The 24,631-nt window shown below is 41.0% G+C and overlaps 1 protein-coding gene across 2 annotated transcripts in view; it reads left to right on the top strand.

Annotated features, from left to right (window-relative positions):
* Positions 1 to 304: 304 nt before the first annotated feature.
* The window catches only part of LOC115193739 (SH3 and PX domain-containing protein 2A), a 103,724-nt gene continuing 79,397 nt past the window's right edge, over positions 305 to 24,631 (top strand). For both annotated transcript variants that reach the window (XM_029752698.1, XM_029752697.1), the window contains exons 1-5: positions 305 to 711; positions 4,355 to 4,435; positions 14,680 to 14,755; positions 15,451 to 15,527; positions 16,848 to 16,939. In XM_029752698.1, the coding sequence (XP_029608558.1) occupies positions 640 to 711; positions 4,355 to 4,435; positions 14,680 to 14,755; positions 15,451 to 15,527; positions 16,848 to 16,939 (398 nt within the window). In that variant the 5' untranslated portion in view covers positions 305 to 639. The remainder of the gene's footprint in view (positions 712 to 4,354; positions 4,436 to 14,679; positions 14,756 to 15,450; positions 15,528 to 16,847; positions 16,940 to 24,631) is intronic.

The following is a 24,631-nucleotide window of genomic DNA, read 5'->3' as shown; positions in this document are numbered from 1 at the left end:
ATCTTATTTAGAGCAGACCTAAAATTCCTGCTGTAGCCTATAGGCCTATTTCACGATAGGCCTAACTAGTCACGGTAGATATGATCCCTTTAGATACGTCTATTCTTCTTCTATATTTTAAATAAGCTATTTTATTCAATTCTAGTTGTTTAGAAATATTATGTGTTTGGGAGCACGCTAATGTTTAGGCTATAGTAATTCATCAGCCCTACAAATGACAATTGCTAGAGTCACCCCGCCCCTCATTAAAGGACATTAACTGTCCAACACAAGGGCCAACCTACTTTTCTTTCAAGGAGGGCTGAGCAGCAGTGCTCTGCAATATGCGCTCGCCGAACCGCTGCCCTCCTTGTCTTCGGTGCGTTGTTTACAGTATTTCCTGCTCCGCAAAAATAACATGCAGCTGGCAACAACTTACATTGGATGGATGTAGCGGATCAGCACGCACGTTGTGTATTGTTACGCCAAACTTTACTTGACTAACATAGCCTTTTCTTTTAGGCCTACATTGTCTTTTTAGGGACATTTGCGCTTTGATAGATTAACCTGCTGAAACTTTCCTTGACAATAAGGGAGCATAAATGCCCTCCACATAACTCAATTTCCACCAACTGGATCAAATTTTTAAAGTTGTTCAAGATGCAGTTCCGAACTGTCCTTGAAGTGAAAGTTGTGGATGTGCAGAAGAGGCGGAATCCCTCCAAACATTATGTGAGTATACTCTATTGATTTCTGCCAATGCCAGACACTTGGCTTGACCATAAACAATAACTTTACGTTTTGTCTGATTTATCATTTTAAATACGTACACTTGCTTATTATTTTATTATGCTTTTGTGGGCATTCTGCTGTCAATAAGTAAAACCTTGAGTTATCTATATTGTAGAATTATATGCACTGGGACAAGTAGGAACAGTGCTAGTCTCCATAGAGGAAAATCAATTAGTCTGCCAAGTCCAATGGGATTAATTAAGCAGAGAGAGGATAGATGTAACCAGTACTGCCTGAGGTCCCAAAGCCTTCCCCCCTGGGGTATCACATTGGGAGATCCTGCTGGCCTGGGAAGTCCCATGAGTAAAACATAAATCAAATCTCATTATCGATGAGCTAAGCAACTGAAAATGCTTATCCTGTTTTAGAGAGAGGAAAAAGGCAACCCTTTGTCTTTTGTCTCCAAGGTTACAGTGTGACTTCCTTGCATGGCTGAGAGAGGGACACTGGGCACAAGGACTGAGAGCCTTTGGCAACTACAGTATTGCCACAGTGTTTTGAGATTGAAGACAGTTTCTTTCAGATACCTTCCAATACCTTTGGTCCAAAAAGCAATTTTGTTCATTGTTAAAGATGTTCTATAATGCATATAAATGAAATAGGGCATTAACAAGTATTGACAAGCCTGTGTTTAACTTGCATTGGATGAAATCCCTTGTGCTTTTAGCTAGTAAGAATAAGTAAAAACACTACTTTTAAATAAGTCATGTCTCCACAGTCCACATACCCAAGCTTTAATGGTAGGTGTTTTTCCTTAATATCCTGCCAGCATGGAGATATTCTTTGGAGTCCGTTGGCCTCTTTGTCAAAAAGTCTTGAGAGTTTGCTGGTCATGCAGATATTATGCTGACTTGCATGCAGAGTGATGTGGATATGGTCAGATACCATGTTGGATTTTATTGCAAGTTTTATTTTATCAGTCCAACAACAACACCAGAAAGTGCTTGTTTTGTACATGTATTGTACATTCAGCAGTATTATGTTGGGCTTGAGAGGACCTCTCTTGATGATGTGTTGAATGAGTCTCTAGTGCCCAAAACGCATTATACATATACTAAATGTGTGTCATACGAACAAATGAGGTGTCTGAACTGACATTACCATTTATTGCACAGCTCCAGATTTGCTCTCTATGCTCTCTAAGAATGTAAGACATTCTCAAAGGGAACTTCAGGGGCACTGTTGTTTCCTAAACACTTAATCCAAAGCATTTGGTCATGTCGTCTGCACTCAATTAACTGTACAGGAACTTGTTCCACCCTGCAACACACTATTTCTGTAATGAGCTATGCTTAAAATCAAGACTTGATTTCAAATAGGACAGTTAAGTCTTTACTGATTGTAGCCATGTGTAGCGACACTTAGAAACCGCATGCAGATGCAGAACAATTAGCATATGTTCCTGCATCTGCAGTAGAAGGGTGTGCCCAAATGTTTGTGGCCTACATAGTAAGTGCCAGGGAGAACTCCCACTCTAGCCATATAGTTATAGCCAACTGCCCCCTCTGGGATTATGCCATGGCTGTAGACTAGAGTCTGACAAAACAACATTGTATAATACTAGAAAATGCAACTCTAGCCTAACTATCTAGAGTATCTATCAAAGTTGGAGCCAATTAAGTGTAAATAGTTGATTATTTCCTTGAATTGTTTAAATGTAAAACCCAAAATGAAATGGCTAATGGTTAAACCCTATTGACCATCTCTTTGACCCGACACAGGCTTCTAATGAGGTGTGTGCAGACAGACAGGCCTAATGAGTTAGCTTGACCTCTACTGACCTCTTGAAGTTTAGTCTGAAGGGAATTCTCTATGCGTCATTGGGTCAGTCAAAACTAAGTGGTATTACAGTGCCTTCAGAATGTATTCACACCCCTTAACTTTTTCTATGTTTTGTTGTGTAACAGCCTGAATTTAAGATTTTGTGTCACTGGCCTACACACAATACCCCCTAATGTCAAAGGGGAAATATGTTTTTAGAAATGTTTACAAATTAATGGCAAGCCTAAATAAGTTCAGGAGTAAAAATGTGCCTAACATTTCACATAATAAGTTGCATGGACTCACTCTGTGTCTAATAATAGTGTTTAACATGATTTTTGCATGACTACCTCATTTGTGGTGGAATCTGTGTTTGAAATGTATTGATCGACTAAGGGACCTTACAGATAATTGTGTGTGTGTGTGTGTGTGTGGAGTACAGAGTACCCCACACACACACAATTATCTGTAAGGTCCCTTAGTCGATCAATACATTTCAAACACAGATTCCACCACAAAGACCAGGGAGGTTTTCCAATGCCTCGCAAAAAAGGGCACCTATTGGTAGATGGGTAAAAATAAAAAAGCAGACATTGAATATCCCTTTGAGTATGGTGAAGTTATTAATTACACTTTGGATGATGTGTCAATACACCCATTCACTACAAAGATACAGGCATTCTTCCCAACATAGTTGTTGGAGTGTAAGTCGCTCTGGATAAGAGCGTCTGCTAAATGACGTAAATGTAAAATGTAAATGGGGTGGAAGGGAATTGCTCAGGGATTTCACCATGAGGCCAATGGAGACTTTAAAACAGTATAATGGCTGTGATAGAAAACCGAAGATAGATCAAAAACATTGTAGTTTCTTCACAATACTAACCTAAATGACAGAACGAAAAGTAGAAAGCTTGTACAGAAAACAAATATTCCAAAACATGCATCCTGTTTGCAATAAGGCACTAAAGTAAAACGGAAATACATTTGCAAAGAAATTAACTTTATGTCCTGAATACAAAGTGTTATTATGGGAGCAAATCCAACCCAAGACATCACTGAGTACCACTCTTCATTTTTTCAAGCATGGTCAGGGCGGCATCATGTTATGAGTATGATTGCCATCGGCAAGGACTAGGGAGTTTTTTAGGATAAAAATAAACAGAATAGAGCTAAGCACAGGCAAAATCCTTGAGGGAAAATGTGGCTCAGTCTGCTTTCCAACAGACACTGGGAGACAAATTCACCTTTTCAGCAGGACAATAACCAATAATAGCACAAGGGCCAAATATACAATGGATTTGCTTACCAAGACAATTTTGAATGTTCCTGAGTGGCCTAGTTACAGTTTTGATGTAAATCAACATGAAAATCTATGGCAAGACTTGAAAATGGCTGTCTAGCAATGATCAACAACCAACTTGACAGAGCTTGAAGAATTTTAAAAAGAATAATGTGCAAATATTGTACAATCCAGGTGTGCAAAGCTCTTGGGCTTACCCAGAAAAACTCACAGCTGTAATCACTTGCAAAGGTGATTCTAACATACTGTATATTTGCTCACGGGTGTGAATACTTATGTTAATGAGATATTTCTATATTTCATTTTCAATAAATTTGCTAACATTTCTTAAAACAGGTTTTGACTTTGTCATTATGGGGTATTGTATCTAGATGGGTGAAAAAAGTAATCTATTTTGAGTTCAGGCCAACACAACAAAATGTGGAATAAATCAACGGGTATGAATACTTTCTGAAGGCACTGTATATGTCTGACGAATGTGACTGTTGTTAATGAATCTTCCTTGTTTGTTTTCTTCTGTAGGTGTACCTCATCAATGTCACGTACTCTGACTCCACCTCTCATGTCATCTATAGGAGATACAGCAAATTCTTTGATCTCCAGGTAAAAGTTGATTTTTCTTTGCCAGATACCACCATAGCACAATGATATAGAACCATGTTCCAGTATCTGTTTGATCATGCACTCAATCATCTTAAACTTATACTAACGTAAACGTGTATTTAAAACGGTCAATCTGTAGGTTTTAACATCTATTTGTCTTTTCATGCATACATTTCCTCACTCACTTTTCCCCAACCCTGGATTTCCTGTCAAACTGACCTGCTGCCCTCTGAATGGGCCATAATACTCATGATCTATTAGAATATGTTGCAAAAGACATTGCTATGAGGTTCTCTATGAGATTACATTAACATGAACTTTGAGTGATGGATGTCTGGGGCTCAGCGGGGAGTCAAACCTCAATGCTCTGTGTGTTCCCCACAAAATGATGTTTCAATCAGGGGAAGCCCCAACTGAAAAGCCCCATTGAAGACCACTGGTGCCTGGCGGAAGTAGGGAAAATCCCATTCACCCATGCAGACGAGTGGTGAGAGGAAGAAATGACCTCAGACTGAAACATTGGATGTGGGGTGAAGTTACCCCTTTTTGGTTGGAGGGACACCAATGCCCTCGAGGGAAACTTCTTGAGCTGCTGATGCCAGACTTTCCAATTGAAACCCACTGAAGATGCATGAACGTAGGGCGGCCACAGCTCTGAACAGTGTGGGTTCAGACTGTACTGCAGGTCTCGTGACTGTTGAAGTTGGACCCTTGACTGTTCCAGGGACCCTTGCTCTGTTTGATGGAAATGGAGCATATCCCCTATCTCTGTAAACATTAGTCTTTTCCAGAGACCCCTTCTCCTGGCTCTGGCTCAATTTCAGTGTCTGTAAGGCACAAAGAATGGGTAGGGTTACTGCCTTTTATTAGTCCCTTAGTCATACAGTATGGTCCATTAGTCAGTTATGGTGTTGTTCAGCCCTTGTATTGTTATGCACTGACTGAAAGCATATGATGTATCATTTATCATTATGTGGGACCAGGTACAGGAAGAAGGGCAGACTCATTGGTCGATCCAGGAAATTGATTCATAGTTATAACATTAGTAACATAGCTAGTTATCTTTATCAACATCTCTAAGTCCTCATCTGAACAATGTTTTGTATTTTTGTGGAATTTAGTTTAGCACTTGATTCTATTGTAGCCCAATTTGAGAGTGACAATATCACACCAGCTTTTAAACGGCGGTGTTCTTTATAGGTCTGTAGATGAAAACATTGTGACAAGCAGCCTCCACTGAACACTTGTTGAGTGTTTGAGTTTCCTGGAAGTCCTTCTGGGCTAATGGGATGTGTGACCTACCTGGAGGTATAGGATCCAGCTGAGGAGATGACAGGCTTTAATCCCAACATGCACTGAGTGGAAATAATGGGGAAGTCAAGATCAGGAAGGAGGGGTGGGGGAAGGATGGAGGGATGGCCATTGGGGAGTGAAATGACCACCAAACATGATGAGAGTGAAAGATAAGGGTGGCTTTTTTTTATAGTAATGAATCCTTCCCGCTTGCTCTAGATTGTAGATACTCTAACACAGTTTCTCGCTGTGTTTTAGTGATGCATATATTTCCAATAGGTTTTGATTTTTCAACATACATCATCTAAGATTATGACGTTTTACTGTACTTCATTGCCAAAAATTATTAATTTTCTAGCAATAGTTAGTTTGATCCACTCCTTCATTCCTCTCTGTTCTATGAAATCCTCTAGTGGCTGCTATTCTTGTTTTAAGCTAAGTAGACACAAAGCCTGTCTGTGTGTGTTAGTGTTTGTGCCTGGTGCCAACAGACACCTACAGTTCATCTGAGGCACAGCTCTGTTCTCTGTCCTTTCAGCACAATCACACTCTTCAGTTCGAAGCTGGCAGGGAACAGGAACGTGCTTTGCGGTCTTTGACTCGCCAAGGGATCATATGCTTGATTTTGTATGAAATAATAAAATCTGAGATAAAAATGGTGGTTGGTGTACACAGTTGTAACATAAAGCCGGACATGAATTTTCATGGGTTTATGAAATTGCCTCTCATAGCTGTTTGTCTTCGAAATTCAGTAGCTCTTGATAGCTAGAGATGTGTAGTATTGTTAGCAATTGTTCACTAGCTTAGTTAGTAATTTATCTGTTAGATAAAGTACCCCTTGGAAGAAGGGTGATGGTTTAAGGACACTCACTCCTAGTTTTGCCAGCCTCTCTAGCACACTCATCAGAGCTCTAGTGATTGCTCCTTAGGGATGCTATTATTTTCCATCCAGTTCACTCTTTCATATTTTGCTGATTTCACAGTTTGTAATTTGTGGAGTGTAAAAACACATGAGTAATCTACACATTTCTCACCAGTTCCTGAGATTTTGCTCAATAATGGCTTTAATTTTGTTGGGTGTAAAATGTTGCAGAGCTTGTGTTCCTACCACATCATCTCTGGTGTGTATGTCTGAGAGAAATGTTTTCACCCACACATTTTGAACGAAGCAGAAATGATCCCGAACAGAGTTTCTACCCTCAAAGAGAAATGATCTTCCCCGCTCCACACCCTTGGACCCCAGAGGACATAACACAGAGGTCATGACATTCCACTGGGCGATTGTGGCGTGTGCAAGTTGGCCCGTTTCCCTTCACTCTCCGCTCGGATGGAAACTCCTCTAAAGGTCCCTTAGTCACTTTATTTTTGGGTTCAGGAGTTGGACCAGAATCAGAACAACATCTCTGTCTGCACTGTAATTTGTCTGCTGCCCTGGTTTCCTCCTGACATACGCAGGCTCCTTAACAAGTTTGTTCACTGTTAAAACTCCTATCCAAAATCCTAAGAGCTTTGATGTCATTTTTAGTGTGAAAGTATTAATCATGAAACCTTGAGTGAAGCAATGGAAGGCAGCATCAATAAACTGTTGAGGTATTGATCAGTCCTAAGTGTGCTAGCCATCATCTGTAATTGGTCAAGGATGCAGTGGCGTGTTCAGGTCATTTTGAATGCGGTGGCCAATGTGGGGCACAGACCCAGTTTAGGGGGGGCCCATAACACTTTGATCCTTGATTTTTTTCCCGATTTAATTATAGTGGTTCAACACATTAAATGCTTCAACTTACAGTATGTTTGGTACATTTTCCTGTTCTAAAAAAAAAAATATTTTCCAGAAGTGTTTGTGTTCAAGGTTAGGATTTTATATGGGTATTAGCATACAGCAGTAAATTCACTTGAAAGTGCCATCCGGAGTGCAAATTATACTGTGACTTTTGGGGGGACAGCCTATGTGGATACATTCCTTTTATGGTTTTTATAGTAAAGACATGTAATTTAACTGTAAAAATGTATTACCTTTTAATGTGACATGAACACAAGCAGTCATCAGTGCACTGTGCACCTGCCATTTTGAATGGAAAAGGACATCTATTACACAGCCAGGTCACCCGTGATACAAGTTAGTGTTCAACGTTCATCTATGTCTGAGGAAGTCGGGAGATGACGTGGAAACCGTCCATAAGGGGCAACAGTGAGCACTTTTACTTTCAAGTAGGTTTCAGTTTTGCTAGTGCATTGTGGGTGGGGAAGGCGAATGGGCATAAGCATCTGCCTCCAATTCTGAAGGTTGTAAGTTCAAATTCAGCAATTAGTAAGTAGTTTTTTATATTTAGCCTAACCTTAAGATTTCTTAGTTAATGCCTTAACTTAACCCTTACCTTAAAAGTTATGAGTTAATACCTACATTTCACCTTAAACACTTTGAAATGTGATGTTTGGAACTTTGACATTTGACATTTGAGAAACATGAATGAACATCTAATTCTGACGTAAGACAGTGAAAGCTAGTTGCTATTACAAACACCGTTTGTAGTGTAATGACATTCAGCCTAAAAAGTGGCATGTATTCATGGATGACAAGGGAAGCCAGGCTGCCCCCAAAAATGTTAGCAATAAAAAATGAAATTTTATACAATTATTTTCTCATTCGTGTCTGGCTGTGTTTCCAAATTTTCTTTCTGATAGGTTGTCTCTGAATATATTGATCATTTTTACCAAGACGTGCACCGACAGCAAGAATCAATCTCACCGGAGAAAGTATCTGAGCAAGGCAAACAGCGCCCCTCTGTCTTAGTATCTGCAGCCCATGTATCTGATACTAGCTTGCCAAAAAGAGTATGACATGCCATGTTATGTTTGGCCAGACCGCATCAGATACATGGGCTACACATACTAAGACAGAGGGACGCTGTTTCGTTTGCTCCGATGCTTTCTCCGGTGAGATTGATTCTTGCTGTCGGTGCACGTCTTGGTAAAAATGATCAATATATTCAGAGACGACCTATCAGATCTCAGAATTTCTGGTGAGGCCAAGTGGCCACCCCCTGGATATGCCACTGCAAGGGTGACCATCGGAATCATTGGAGGAGTGTGTGGAGGTCTTTTCACTTCTCTGTTGTGAACTACATGCAGTAAATACATGTATTGTTGATGTTAGAACACAACCACTACATGGAATTCAGTTGTCTTCCCACTCAAACATTCTTCCACCCTCTTTCTGTCTGGGAGCTGAACAATACTCACTGTCTCTTTTTGTCTCCCTCCAATTCCTCTCTTTATGTTCTGTTTATGTATGTCTGTGCTTCAGGAATACTTTTTATAGTATAGCAATCTGAAATATACTTGAGAAACATAGTCACTGACTTTTTGCCAATTATTTCAGTTAGGGAGTATTGTAAAAGATAGCTGTGAATTATTTTGTTTGTTGTAATCCCCCCCCCCCTCCCTCCAATTTCTTGATTACGATCTTGTGTCATCGCTGCAACATCCTAATGGGATCGGGAGAGGCGAAGGTCGAGTCATGCGTCCTCCGAAACAGGCGCCCGGCCCGCCACAAGTAGTTGCTAGAGTGTGATGAGCCAAGTAAAGCCCCCCCCCCCCCTTGTCCAAACCCAGATGACGCTGGGCCAATTGTGCGCCGCCCTATGGCACTCCCAGTTACGGCCGGTAATGACACAGCCTGCGATCGAACCCCAGGCAGTAGATCCTAGCACCTGCATTTTAATCTGCCCCTAGGGTAGACTTGGCTGACACAGCACTTTTAACATATTAAACTGAACTGCACACTTTGGGAAAGAAAGACTGTATACACAAATATAATATCTCCTGGGCAACTGACTAAAGCTGCCGTAACACAAATGTAACAGGAGAAATGCCCGCACAGGGAGTTGTGATTCCAAGCTGTTACTTTGTTTCCATGGGAATGATGGGTCTCCCACCTGTCTCGAGACGTTTGGAGCAGATCCAGTCGTGCCTAAGAGGGTTCCCAGCATCACTCTGGGATTGGGAATGTTCTCTGTTTGCCAGGGATCTGTTAGAGGTGTGGAGAGAACTCTCCTAGCCTGCGGGGAGCAGCCTACTGCTATCATGTCTACCAGCGATACAGAAAACATGGTACTATGAGTGTGTGGCACAATCTCAGATAAACAGTCAGATAAATAATAGGAGCTTATTGTTTATCTGACTATGCCATACACTCAAAGTAACATGTTATCTGCATCTCTTTTGAGAAATGCAATTTTGAGAAAAGCTAAGCTTTAGTGTAGGTACAGTTGAGTACTCTGTAGACGTCATAATAGCAGTGTGTGTAGAGTAATGACATGAAAACAGATTTGCCTCTGTAAGCTTATCCCATATTTTGTTGCAGCCACACTGTAAGGGCACATTTCTTTGCATTGTTTTGTACGATACATTGAATCTGGTTTTAGTAGAGTTAAGTCTTTGCTTTTTTGTCAGTAGCATTTTGCCATAGAAATGAAAGTTTCCCATCTTCCCATTTATATACTGTAGATAACTTGGTTAACCAAAACAGCTCTTAATGTTCAGCTTTTCCCCCTTACCCTCAAAGGACAATATTGAGTGCACTCCCCTTCAAAGGAAACCACTTCTCATCTACGGTCTCTGTTTTGTGAGGGGTAAATACCAAGGTCCAAAATAGATTTAAAGTTTCATTAACAGAAGCAGAGAGAGAGAAAAACCACAAGAAAATAACTAAACCAACTTTAGTTGGAAAACCCTCTCAAACAACCATTCCGTCCCAGACAAGTTGGCCTGGGACTCTTTGTGCACCTGGTTCTTTTGCGCCCTCTTTGGTCCACTTTGGCCCTGGCCCAGTCCCCTGGCCTAGATACATCTGTTCACAGCATCAGTCCCTCTCCAGATCACATCTGAAACAAGGTAGAGCAGGACCACATCTGGAGCTGAGCAGGCTTGTTACTGTAGGGCTCTCCCACTGCATGTATTTACTACAGCACACTGCAATGATTTATTAGACCAGGAAACCCGAAGCTCAGTGAGCGTGACGCTAACAGATATACACTTGACACTTAAAGGGCGCAAAAGAACACACCTTTTCACACTCACCAATGCATGCTCTCGTGTAATCATGCACATGACATGCTACATGAACACATGCGCTCGTGAACACATGCAATTACATATGTACACACACATAACCACCCAAACACACACAGGCAAACTCGCAGGCATGAGTGCATTCACAGCAGAATGCATTTATATGGGATCTCGTCATAAAAGACCGCTTGATCCAGAATGACCTCTCCTTCATGCACATCTGTTACCCTAACTCAATTATATTATTGGGTTACTCCATTTTTAATGCACTCAGTAGAGCGACAATGATCATGGTTCGAGAACTGTCTCTGAAACTACAGTTGAAGTCGGAAGTTTACATACAATTTAGCCAAATACATTTAAACTCAGTTTTTCACAATTCCTGACATTTAATCCTAGTAAAAATTCCTGTTTTAGGTCAGTTAGAATCACCACTTTATTTTAAGAATGGGAAATGTCAGAATAATAGTGGAGATAGTGATTTTATTTCAGCTTTTATTTCTTTCATCACATACCCAGTGGGTCAGAAGTTTAGATGCTACCAAATACTAATTGAGTGTATTTGCTTTATCCTCTATGGGCTAGGTGGGACACTTACCTACTCAACTGCCAGTGGAATCCCGTGGCGCGTTATTCAAATACCTTAGAAATGCTATTACTTCAATTTCTCAAACATATGACTATTTTACAGCATTTTAAAGACAAGACTCTCGTTAATCTAACCACACTGTCCGATTTCAAAAAGGCTTTACAACGAAAGCAAAACATTAGATTATGTCAGCAGAGTACCCAGCCAGAAATAATCAGACACCCATTTTTCAAGCTAGCATATAATGTCACATAAACCCAAACCACAGCTAAATGCAGCACTAACCTTTGATCTTCATCAGATGACAATCTTAGGACATTTATGTTATACAATACATGCATGTTTTGTTCAATCAAGTTGATATTTATATAAAAAAACAGCTTTTTACATTAGCATGTGACTAGCATGTGACTAGCATTCCCACCGAACACTTCCGGGGAATTTACTAAATTACTCACGATAAACGTTCACAAAAAACATAACAATTATTTTAAGAATTATAGATACATAACTCCTTTATGCACTCGCTATGTCCGATTTTAAAATAGTTTTTCGGTGAAAGCACATTTTGCAATATTCTAAGTAGCCATCACAGGCTAGCTATTTTGACACCAACCAAGTGTGGTACTCACCAAACTCCGATTTACTATTAGAAAAGTTTGATTACCTTTGGTGTTCTTCGTCAGAATGCACTCCCAGGACTTCTACTTCAATAACAAATGTTGGTTTGGTCCCAAATAATCCATAGTTATATCCAAATAGCGGCGTTTTGTTTGTGCGTTCAAGACACTATCCGAAGGGTAAATAAGGGTCACGCGCCCGACGCGTTTCGTGACAAAAAAATTCTAAATATTCCATTACCGTACTTCGAAGCATGTCAACCGCTGTTTAAAATCAATTTTTATGCCATTTTTCTCATAAAAAAGCGATAATATTCCGACCGGGAGTGGTGGTTTTCGTTCAAAGAGAGAGAAAGTAAACATGGAGTCGACTCGGGCACGCGCGCCCCGTCCCATTGTCCTCAGATCGACCACTATCAAAATGCGCTACTGTTTTTCAGCCATGGGCTGCAAAGCCACGATTCAGCTTTCTGGCGCCTTCTGAGAGCCTATGGGAGTGTTAGAAAATGTCACATCATGCCAGAGATCCCCTGTTTTTGTTAGAGATGATCAATAAGGCCATGAAATGGTCAGAGAGAGCGCTTCCTGTTTGGAATCTTCTCAGGTTTTGGCCTGCCAAATGAGTTCTGTTATACTCACAGACACCATTCAAACAGTTTTAGAAACTTTAGGGTGTTTTCTATCCAAATCAAACAATTATATGCATATTTTAGTTACTGGGCAGGAGTAGTAACCAGATTAAATCAGGTACGTTTTTATCCGGCCGTGCAAATACTGCCCCCTAGCCCCAACAGGTTAAATTGTTTAACTTGGGTCAAATGTTTCGGGTAGCCTTCCACAAGCTTCCCACAATAAGTTGGGTGAATTTTGGCCCATTCCCCCTGACAGAGCTGGTGTAACTGAGTCAGGTTTGTAGGCCTCCTTGCTCGCACATGCTTTTTCAGTTCTGCCCACACATTTTCTATAGGATTGAGGTCAGGGCTTTGTGATGATCACTCCAATTCCTTGACTTTGTTGGCCTTAAGCCATTTTGCCACAATTTTGGAAGTATGCTTGGTCATTGTCCATTTGGAAGACCCATTTGCGACCAAGCTTGACTGATGTCTTCAGATGTTGCTTCAATATATCCACATCATTTTCCTGCCTCATGATGCCATCTATTTTGTGAAGTGCACCAGTCCCTCCTGCAGCAAAGCACCCCCACAACATGATGCTGCCACCCCCGTGCTTCACGGTTGGGATGGTGTTCTTCGGCTTGCAAGCCTCCCCCTTTTTCCTCCAAACATAACGATGGTCATTATAGCCAAACAGTTCTATTTTTTGTTTCATCAGACCAGAGGACATTTCTCCAAAAAGTACGATCTTTGTCCCCATGTGCAGTTGCAAACCATAGTTTGGCTTTTTTATGGTGGTTTTGGAGCAGTGGCTTCTTCCTTGCTGAGCGGCCTTTCAGGTTATGTTGATATAGGACTCGTTTTACTGTGGATATAGATACTTTTGTACCCGTTTCCTCCAGCATCTTCACAAGGTCCTTTGCTGTTGTTCTGGGATTGATTTGCACTTTTTGCACCAAAGTACATTCATCTCCAGAAGACAGAACATGTCTCCTTCCTGAGCGGTATGATGGCTGCGTGGTCCCATGGTGTTTATACTTGCGTACAATTGTTTGTACAGATGAACGTGGTACCTTCAGGCATTTAGAAATTGTTCCCAAGGATGAACCAGACTTGTGGAGGACTACAATTGTTTTTCTGAGGTCTTGGCTGATTTATTTTGATTTTCCCATGATGTCAAGCAAAGAGGCACTGAGTTTGAAGGTAGGCCTTGAAATACATCCACAGATACACCTCCAATTGACTCAAATGTTGTCAGTTAGCCTATCAGAAGCTTCTAAAGCCATGACATAATTTTCTGGAATTTTCCAAGCTGTTTAAAGGCACAGTCAACTTAGTGTATGTAAACTTCTGACCCACTGGAATTGTGATACAGTGAATTATAAGTGAAATATTCTGTCTGTTAACAATTGTTGGAAAAATTCCTTGTGTCATGCACGAAGTAGATGTCCTAACCGACTTGCCAAAACTATAGTTTGTTAACAAGAAATTTGTGGAGAGGTTGAAAAACAACTTTTAATGACGCCAACCTAAGTGTATGTAAACTTCCGACTTCAACTGTAGGTTTAACATGTCTAGAACACTTCATGTGGTTAGACTACCTACACTAATGCACACAGCACTGTGAGTTCTGGGGGTTGTTGTTGTGAGTGTGTTTTCAGATGACTGTGGTGAGTGATGTAAGGCTGTCTGCAGATGAAAGTGGGCCTGTGTCTGGTACATAGTAACTCTTCAGAGACTATGTAATTACACCCCACATTGTAGTCATTTAATTGGGAGGTCAACTGATGCTAAGAGGCCATAACCCAGTGGTTCTCCTGATCTCATCTAGATTCCTGCACTTTGAGCTTCCTCTCATTTATTGCTGATCGCTATATTGCTTTGTTTGTCACATAGCTATCAAATATACTTTATTGCCACCAGTAATTTATTTAAGTTTGAAATAATATTGACCATAAAAAAACTACATAGCACTTGGGACTGGATTAATTGAAAACTGTTATTCATTTATTTTATATGACAAAAGTTAAGATGTCCTTGATTTCTTTTTAATTCCAGATGCAGATCCTGGACAAGTTCCCAGTGGAGGGAGGGCAGAAAGACCCCAAAAAGAGAATAATTCCCTTCTTACCAGGTGAGCATGCCGACATGTACAGAGAACATACTGCACTCATCAACCAGTATAGCAGCATTTTAGAGGTGGGGGTTTGACAACACAATGAAACAAAATGCAATGAATCCCAAGAACACACAGAAAGGACATGCTTCTCTATCATTTTGAATAGAAATGGGTCTGTTGTAACACACCACATTTCTATTCTTTCCACTGTTCCAGTTGGGTGAATAAGGCTGTGTTGTGGTTGGGGTATGGCAGTGGGAGGCTGGTAGAGAGAATCTCTCTAATCTGATAACCTCAGCATGCCCCAAAGGAGTGAAGAGTGCCATTGTCAGAGAGCTGCACCGCTCCCAAATGTCTGGATAGTGTTGTTTACACTGCCTTGTAAAACCTAGCCAGGGAGTTGGCTCTGTGCACTTAGTCACTCGAAAAGAAACAGTCCTCTTACTGTTATCACGGACAGACAGGGTAACAGAAAGACAGATACACACTCACACATTTCACACACATATTTGACATTGGTCTTTTTCATGAAATGTTGTCTTGAGTACTACATACTATTTAGAATAGGCCTACTACATAATAGGCCAGACCTTTTTTCTTAAAGGTCCACTGCTGAACGCTTGGGTCTGTGCTAATGTCATGCCACCTGGTGGTAGCTTTTAGAAACAGCACATTCAATGTCAACTCAAAGTGCTAAGTCTCTTTTACAGGTAAAGTTTTATTTCGGCGAAGTCAAGTCAGAGACGTGGCTGTGAAAAGGTTGAAGCACCTTGATGACTACTGCAGAGTAAGAACAAATGATCACGTTTTTTTCCTTCGCAGTAAATGATGATGCACTGTGCTGCTTTAAAGTGATGCTTCGGGATTTTGGCAATGACGCCCTTTATATACTTCCCCAGAGTCAGCTGTAGTCATGGATACCATTTTTATAACTCTGTCCAGTATGAAGGAAGTTAGAGGTAGTTTCTCGAGCCAATGCTAACTAGCATTAGGGTACCCATAGACTTCCAGTCATTGCGCTAACGGTAGTTAGAGAGAGTTTCCCGAGCCAATGCTAACTTCATTCATACTGGACAGAGACATAAAAATGGTATCCACGGAAGTAGATAAAGGGTCTGATTCCCAAGTATCCCGTTAATGTATGGCAAAAGGTCTGTCTATTACTCATAACCTCCTAAGGAGCCACATCTCTCACAGTCCAGTCATTTCAAGAAATGGTCTAGTTTGAATGTCTTTGTAGCATGTTTGCTGTGGTAGAGACAGGCCTCAAGCTATCTCCTCCACCAGCATCCACAGGAAAGTCCTGCTCTATCTTCTCTTATGTCATTTCCTTCCACGTAGTGGGTTTATATAGGAAAGGAGGGAAATGGGGCACACAGGTCAAACACAGCATCTGTAGAACAGAATGATTCAGCATTTGAGAAGGAGAAATGAACACAGCTAGCCACCTAACCTCATTTGTTTCAGGCTTTCTGGGATCTGGGACACTTGGTGGCTTGCCAAGTGGGGCCGTAATCGCACCTATTTATTGTGGAAAAAAAACTGAAACTTGTCTTGTGAGCTGAATGCAGATTATTGTGACCCAAAGTGCTGAGTCAAAAAAAATGTAATGTTCTAAAATGATCTGTTTTACAGTATAATATAAATACTGTATGTCCCTATGTCTATCATATACATCTGTTAATTGTGTATGCAAACAGTTTATTTCTAAAATAGTTTTCAAAGCAGACAAAGATGTAGTCCTGTCAGAGAGGATTGTGGTAGTTATCGTCCTCCATCTGTTTTCCTCTGTGTTATCCCTGCTCTAGGCTGTGATCCCTCTTCCTTCCCCTTCATCCTCTCCACTGCTCAGTAACAGGGCCTTACTGAAGTGTAAACTGTGCCGTCCGTATCCGTACTATACAGGAACACACACACAGTCCTTTTGTGATGTAATGGCAGGCTTCCACATATGGAGTCAGTCAGTCAATGAAATCTAGGGTACATGTGACCACATTAGCTGATAACGTTGTCTTGATGATGTTTCGTGAAGTATTGTCATTGTGAATGAGCATTATACTATTTCACAATTATAATCTTTTCCATCTCTCTCCCTCTCTCCCTAAAGGCCCTGATGAGGCTCCCTAACCAGATCTCCCAGAGTGAGGAGGTGCTGAGGTTCTTTGAAACCAAGGCTGAGGACCTTAACCCTCCTAAAGAGTGAGTTTAATTTATTATAATAATACATGGATATCCCACATGTTGTAATGTTTTATAGTGTGGCTATTTATCAATTTCTGTCTTTACTGTTTGGGGCTTTTTACTAGTTCTTCATGTTGTACTTTTCAGTTTTTAGTTGTACTGTCAAACACTGCCCTCAAGTGGACTTGTTACAGCAGTACAACAACAAGCATGTTTCATTTAGGTTACTATGTACTAGTAGTTCATTTGCATGACTATGATTATACCAATCATATGTTTTGTGTGTGTGTGTGTGTGTGTGTGTGTGTGTGTGTGTGTGTGTGTGTGTGTGTGTCAGTGTGCTAGCAGCTGTTGCAGACGTCTCTCACCCACGCTGACATGTTTTGATCTTCAAGTGACCTCATGTCACATAGATGACGGATGGTCAGCAAGGCACAGGTGTTTTATTAATGATGATACATGGGAGGTGACACCTGATCCTAGCGCAGTGCTTTTTGTTCAATGGTATTATGAGAGGGAGGTTAAGTTCAGGTCTCAGGTCAGACAAGGCATTACTATAATTAATTTATCACCCTTAGGGCTGTGAAGGTCATGGAATTTTGGATGACGGTTATTGGCTATCCAAATCACCACAGTCACCATAAAAACCTGGTCGAATAGAATTTTGTATTGATTATTAATTAATGTATTTCTACTCTCCTCCACTAGTTGCTGCATGTGCTGCCATAGAAATAGAATGACTAGAACGGAGGTACCCATTTCAAGTCAATGAAGGAATAATGGGTGGACTGGTGGCCATTGTCAGTGTACCCTTATGTGCAAAGCAGGAGGTAAAAGAAAGAAGTAAAAGCAGGAAGTGTACCCATCAATATGTGCTGTGCTTTGTTGATTCAACTCAACTGACATTACAAAAATATATTCCATTGCATGAGCCACGTCAGTTAACATAATTTGAATGAACATTCTACATTACAGTGGAAACATTGCAAGTGTATCCATAAGTTTACCAGTCAAATTGCCAGGGTTAGAGGTTCCAAGCCTGTTTTTATTAATTATATTTCAATGTGTGCATCTGCTGCAGGGAGAGGGCTGTTGCTTAGGCAACCAAAGACTTATTTGCTGCAACACCTTGTTTCAGCAAGGGTCAACAAAGTTTCATCACATTGTTAGGAGTACGTTACCGCAGAAACGGACTCAGCCACAAGAATGCCGGCCGTCACATCTTCAGTCAGCTGTTCGTTCCTTAAAAACAGTTATGACGTTAGTCATGACGGTCTTCATCGATAACCGCTGGTTACACGGTAATACGGTAGTAGTGCCAGCCCTAATCATCCTCAGATCTATACCAGCAGGGTTAGGTACTTGGTGTCAATGGACATTTGATAATTGGAAACTTACATCTGCATTTAGTTATTTTTTTCTCACCACCTTGAGGTCATCTAGTTCATTTTACTTCAGCTCATTTTCCTTTCTTGGAAAATGTGCAGTAAAAGCTGACATTTAACTTTGCAGCAAATGCCAAAGATGTTGGCATTTGTTTAACTGTGAATTGCCTCAAATATGTTTAACAGCATTCAGGTGGTTGGCTGGATGCATCTTCGCTGCCTCATCCAATTATTCTCTTGGTATTCTTCATGGTGGTCTCCACCTACGACAGCTACCCTCCACACACACACACACACACACACACACACACACACACACACACGATAATCCCACTTCAAAAAGTATAATCCTTCTTCAATCCCGCAGATAGCCCACCACAGCTTTTCCCAATATCAGTTTGGAGTAAAGGCAGGGTGGTTGTCAGCGGAGCCCCTCCATACCACCCAGCTCCCGACCTGCTCCTGGGTTATAGTTCAGAGAGAGAGAGAGAGTTCTGCTCTACTGATCTATGGCTCCCTCATAGCCCCATGTTGTCTGTCACATTAAAGTCAATGTTAAAATCCCTCTATGACAACCAAAGGAAATTGTTCTTATTGTGTAGTTAGTAGAGAATGCACAGACAACTGCCAAAATAAAGGAAATATCAACATAAAGTGTCCTAATAGGGCGTTGGGCACCACGAGCCAGAACAGCTTCAATGCACCTTGGCATAGATTCTACAAGTGTCTGGAACTCTATTGGAGGGATGCGACACCATTCTTTTACGATAAATTCCATCATTTGGTGCTTTGTTGATGGTGGTGGAAAACGCTGTCTCAGCCCCCGCTCCAGAATCTCCCATAAGTGTTCAATTGGGTTGAGATCTGGTGACTGAGACAACCATGGCATATGGTTTACATCGTTTTCATGCTCATCAAACCATTCAGTGACCATTCTTGCCCTGTGGAGGGGGGCATTGTCATCCTATGGGGGCATAGACTTGCTAGCAAAAATAATGGCCTGCACAGCATTTTTATACATGACCCTAACGGCCCTGCTACACTGCAGCCATCGGGTGTCCGGCTTTGCAATCAGCCTTTGAGGGAATTCTTCCTTTGAAATCAATGAAAGCTGCTATACTGCTCGCGTCGCGTCCAATGGCAGCGTCCATGCTCAAGAATTGCTGAGGTTCAGTTCTCGATGGCTGACGCACGCGTTCATCTTTGTGAATGGAAATAATGAGAATTTATTTTGATTTTGGTTGGTTTCTGTGTAGCAGGTAGAATGTCATGTTGACGGCATAATGAAGACAACGTGTGTAGTTTAGCAGAAGTGTTAGCGTTATGGGATATTAATTGCTTAATTAACTCAGGAACCACAACTGTGTAGAAGCACCTGCTTTCAATATACTTTACTCAAGAAGTTCTATTATTTTGGCAGTTACATGTATATTGGCTTCATGAGAGGACAATAAATAGATTCAGACTTAGTCCTGCTTCTGTTGGTCTGACCTGACAGTCCTTGGTTTGCTCTCTGTCAATAGTCAGACCATGGGACTCATTGTCAAATGGTGTATTGTATGTCATTGCCATTGAGTAAGTATGAAGGAAACAACCTGATATGACTTGTTACCTGACAAGTAATTTGTTTGTTGAAGTCATGTGTGCTCATTTCTCAGACAGAAAGCATCTGGACAGTTACAATTGCCTTCCCTCCACTGCCCTCTATTTTCTCAGGAACCTCATTGCACAACTCAAGCAGTATACAGAAACCAGAAATACAATACCTTTACTATCACAAGAGGGAGCCACCGATGTTTCTGAACAAGGGTTTTACGGTAACAAAACACATTGAATGACGCACAGAGTTTTCATCTCAAAAGATAAGATGATAGATATTGTACTGAAACAAACTATTTTGGGCAAATGTAGGCCAAAAAGCAAATATGCTGGCTTCTGACATGAGCTAACAAACTAATCTAACCATCATGGTATTTACCTTCACTGACATGGATCCAGCAGCTCCATTGTCTAGGGGCTTTTACTAAATTAGAAACAAGGTTGTCATTGACTCTGTACCTCAGGGGACAGGATGGAGTACGGAGTAAAGTGTGTGTGTGTGTGTGAGAGAGAGAGCAGATAAGGTTCAGTAGATTTAATCAGAACTAGTGCCTTTTGCATGTCAGTTGCATGCATATCCCGCACAAGCGCACACACACACACATACACACACATGAACCAGAAACACGACCTACCCCTTGGAGATGCTGTATAAACAACAATAACATAAAAACAGTGTCATGTTATTAAATCACCACAAGAGATATCATTAGTAGTTAAAATAGGGTCAAAACAGCATTCTCTATCTCTGACATGATTGGATAATCATGGATGTGTCCATGCGCTTATCATCCCCCTCCTCCCTCAAGTGCACACACTGCATGATTCTGTGGGCAGGTCAACTCTTGATTAGGCCTGTAATGACTTCCTGTTCAATGTCTTTTGACCACGGACCAGGGGTAACGCATGAATTGGGCAGACTAAGGTTACGGACAGCAGTATTTGTTTAGTGTATACCTCGAGCAGACTCCGTCTCTTGGATGAAACCCAACTGGTTAAAAACTGTGTGCAAAAGCCTAATATCTCACATTCCATGTCTAATAGGCCCACCTACAAAGACTGAGCTGCAGTTGCTCACAAACAGCTGGTTATTCTCAACTCTGGCGCAGGATGGGCCCTCGCGGATTCAGATGCAATGATATATTCAAAACTCCCCCACCAATACAGTGAATGTTTCTGTGTGTGAGGGTGTGGATTAGGGAGAGAGTGGGTGTGAGAGTGATTGTTCTGTTCTTGTATATGTATGTACTGTACAGTGTCTTCGGAAAGTATTCAGACCCCTTGACTTTTTCCACATTTTGTTACTCTACAGCCTTATTCTAAAATGGATTAAAAAAATAAAAAGATCCTCAGCAATCAGCACACACTACCCCAAACTGACAAAGCAAAAGCAGGTATTTAGAAATTTTTGCAAATGTATTAACTTAAAAACAGATACCTTATTTAGGGATTCAGACCATTTGCTATGAGACTTGAAATATAGCTCAGGTGCATCCTGTTTCCATTGATCATCCTTGAGATGTTTCTACAACTTGATTGGAGTCCATCAGTGGTACTCGGGGGAGAAGGGCCTTGGTCAGGGAGGTGACCATGGTCACTCTGACAGAGCTCTACAGTTGCTCTGTGGATGAGGGAGAACCTTCCAGAAGGACAATCATCTCAATAGTACTCCAGCAATCAGGCCTTTCACCTTCCAACAGGACAATGACCCTAAGCACACAGCCAAGACAACGCAGGAGTTGTTTCAGGACAAGTCTCTGAATGTCCTTGAGTGGCTCAGCCAGAGCCCAGACTTGAACCTGATCGAACATCTCTGGAGAGACCTGAAAATAGCTGTGCAGCAATGCTCCCCATCCAACCTGACAGAGCTTGAGAGGAGAAGAATGGGAGAAACTCCCGAAATACAAGTGTGCCAAGCTTGTAGCGTCATACTCAAGAAGACTCAAGGCTGTAATCACTGCCAAAGGTGCTTCAACAAAGTACTGAGTAAAGGATCTGAATACTTATGTAAATATCATATTTCCGGTTTTTATTTATAATAAATTAGCAAACATTTCTTAAAACCGTTTTTGCTTTGTCATTATGGGGTATTGTATGTAGATTGATGAGGGGGGAAAAAACAATTGAATACATTTTTTTAATAAGGCTGTAACGTAACAAAATGTGGAAAAAGTGAAGGGATCTGAATACTTTCTGAATGCACTGCATTTGTGTGTGTGTGTGTGTGAAGACTGACACTTTCCAGTCAGCAAAAGGTTAACTTCAAATCAGAAAACAATAACACATTTTAATAGTGTTTGGACATATTTACTCCCCTCACCATCCCCATATCTATTAGATTTTACTATTGGTAGCAGTGGGTTGAGCCAGAGTGCATATGCATTCTTCTCCTGGGAAGTGTATTATTCCTTCTCTGAGGTACTAGTCACTTGCTAGCCTGGCTGATCCAGTCTCCCCCGGTCCCCCCCACTCTAGCCCTTAACGCTCCCCAGCCCCTCTACCCCACCCTCAGTCCTCCATGGTAATGCGTTTCATATGCCACTTCGGCCCAGGACCATAAATAGCTAGATCCAGAGGCCAGAGGTCCAACCGTCCAATATAACAGCTCTATTCTCCTGACTGGCCCTCAGCAAAGAATTGGCTGAAGTGGTGTAATGATTATTGGTGTGTATGTTAAGGGAGAGGGGTTGTGTTTAAGGTAGGTGTAAAACTGGACCCGACGGTTGCTTACTATAACCTTAACTACATCAACTACTTCAAATTATGAATAACCTATTAATGAGATACTTATAAGCACTTGCCTAGTTCCATATACAGTCAGTACATGTTTTCATGTTCACAAGTCAGGATAAACTTTAGTAAAGTGTTCCCAAAAACTATTGTTAATTTTTGATACAGTTCAAGTCTTACTATGTTGGCTAGGAATCAAAAGGAGCAGGATATAAGGTTATTTCTCAAACTAGTGTCTAGTGTCTGAGAAACCGACGCCTCAAGTCCTCAACTAGCAGCTTCATTAAATAGTACCCGCAAAACACCAGTCTCAACGTCAACAGCGAAGAGGCGACTACGGGATGCTGGCCTTCTAGGCAGAGTTCCTTTGTCCAGTGTCTGTGTTCTTTTGCCCATCTTAATCTTTTTCTTTTTATTGGCCAGTCTGAGATATGGCTTTTTCTTTGCAACTCTGCCTAGAAGGCCAGCATCCCGGAGTCGCCTCTTCACTGTTGATGTTGAGACTGGTGTTTTGCGTGTACTATTTAATGAAGCTGCCAGTTGAGGACTTGTGAGGCGTCTGTTTCTCAAACGAGACACTCTAATGTACTTGCTAAGTTGTGCACCGGGGCCTCCCACTCCTCTTTCTATTCTGGTTTGAGACAGTTTGCGCTGTTCTGTGAAGGGAGTAGTACACAGCGTTGTACGAGATCTTCCGTTTCTTGGCAATTTCTCTCATGGAGTAGTCTTCATTTCTCAGAACAAGAATAGACTGACGAGTTTCAGAAGAAAGTTCTTTGTTTCTGGCCATTTTGAGCCTGTATTCGAACCCACAAATGCTGATGCTCCAGTTTCTTGACTAGTATAAAGAAGGCCAGTTGTATTGCTTCTTTAATAAGTACAACAGTTTTCAGCTGTGCTAACATAATTGCAAAAGGGTTTTCTAATGATCAATTAGCCTTTTAAAATGATAAACATGTATTAGCTAACACATCGTGCCATTGGAACACAGGAGTGATGGTTGCTGATAATGGGCCTCTGTACGCCTATGTAGATATTCCATAAAAAATCAGACGTTTCCAGCTACAATAGTAATTTACAACATTAACAACATTAACAATGTCTACACTATTTCTGATCAATTTGATGTTATTTTAATGGTCGAAATGTTTTGCTTTTCTCTCATAAACTAGGACAATTCTCAGTGACCCCAAACATTTGAACGGTAGTGTACGTATGCTAAATCCATGTAATAGTTAAATGGGAGTGTCTATTAATCTGATTGCCTTGTTATTTCAAAATGAGGTAAGATTTAATGAGTCTGTTTATGAAGTGAAAATGTAACTATTTACATGTCTCTTGAGGCACCATGTATAATAGGACTCTGCCTAGTTGAGTTTGTTTCAGAAAATTATTCTGAATATTTAGAGGTACTGTTCTTAAAATTTCCATTGGTTGAAGAAATAGGGACGTACTGTAAACTGAGTATACAAAACATTAAGAACGTCTACTCTTTCCATGACAGACTAACCAGGTGAATCCAGGTGAAAGCTATGATCCCTTATTGATATCACTTGTTAAATCCACTTCAATCAGTGTAGATGAAGGGGAGGAGACAGGTTAAAGAAGGATTTTTAAGCCTTGAGATAATTGAGACATGGATTGTGTATGTGTGGTGGGGGGTTGTGATAGTGTTATTAAATTGTTCCAGTTCAGTTTTATTTCTAGGTTTAGGCAACAAGTAACAGTCGTAATACTGTATTTCATTAAGTGGATTTGATGTCTCTTTACTGATCTTTTGTCATATAGATCCATTTATCATAGTTAAAATGGCCACTACTATGACTTTAAGAATCAGCTGGGAATATCACACTACCCAAAGGCCTATAATGTCACAATGGCAACTATTAGCACCCTATGACAGCTTAAGAAAGACCTCATTGAGTTCAAACAAAGAGTAGGCTCTGTGTTCTGCCAATGCTTGTCGAGTCAATGACTATTTTAACATTCATAGTGG

This window comes from Salmo trutta, chromosome 5 (assembly GCF_901001165.1).
Source record: "Salmo trutta chromosome 5, fSalTru1.1, whole genome shotgun sequence".
Lineage (NCBI taxonomy): Eukaryota > Metazoa > Chordata > Actinopteri > Salmoniformes > Salmonidae > Salmo > Salmo trutta.
The sequence above is the reverse complement of the archived record's forward strand: the minus strand, read 5'-3'. Positions and strand labels throughout refer to the sequence as shown.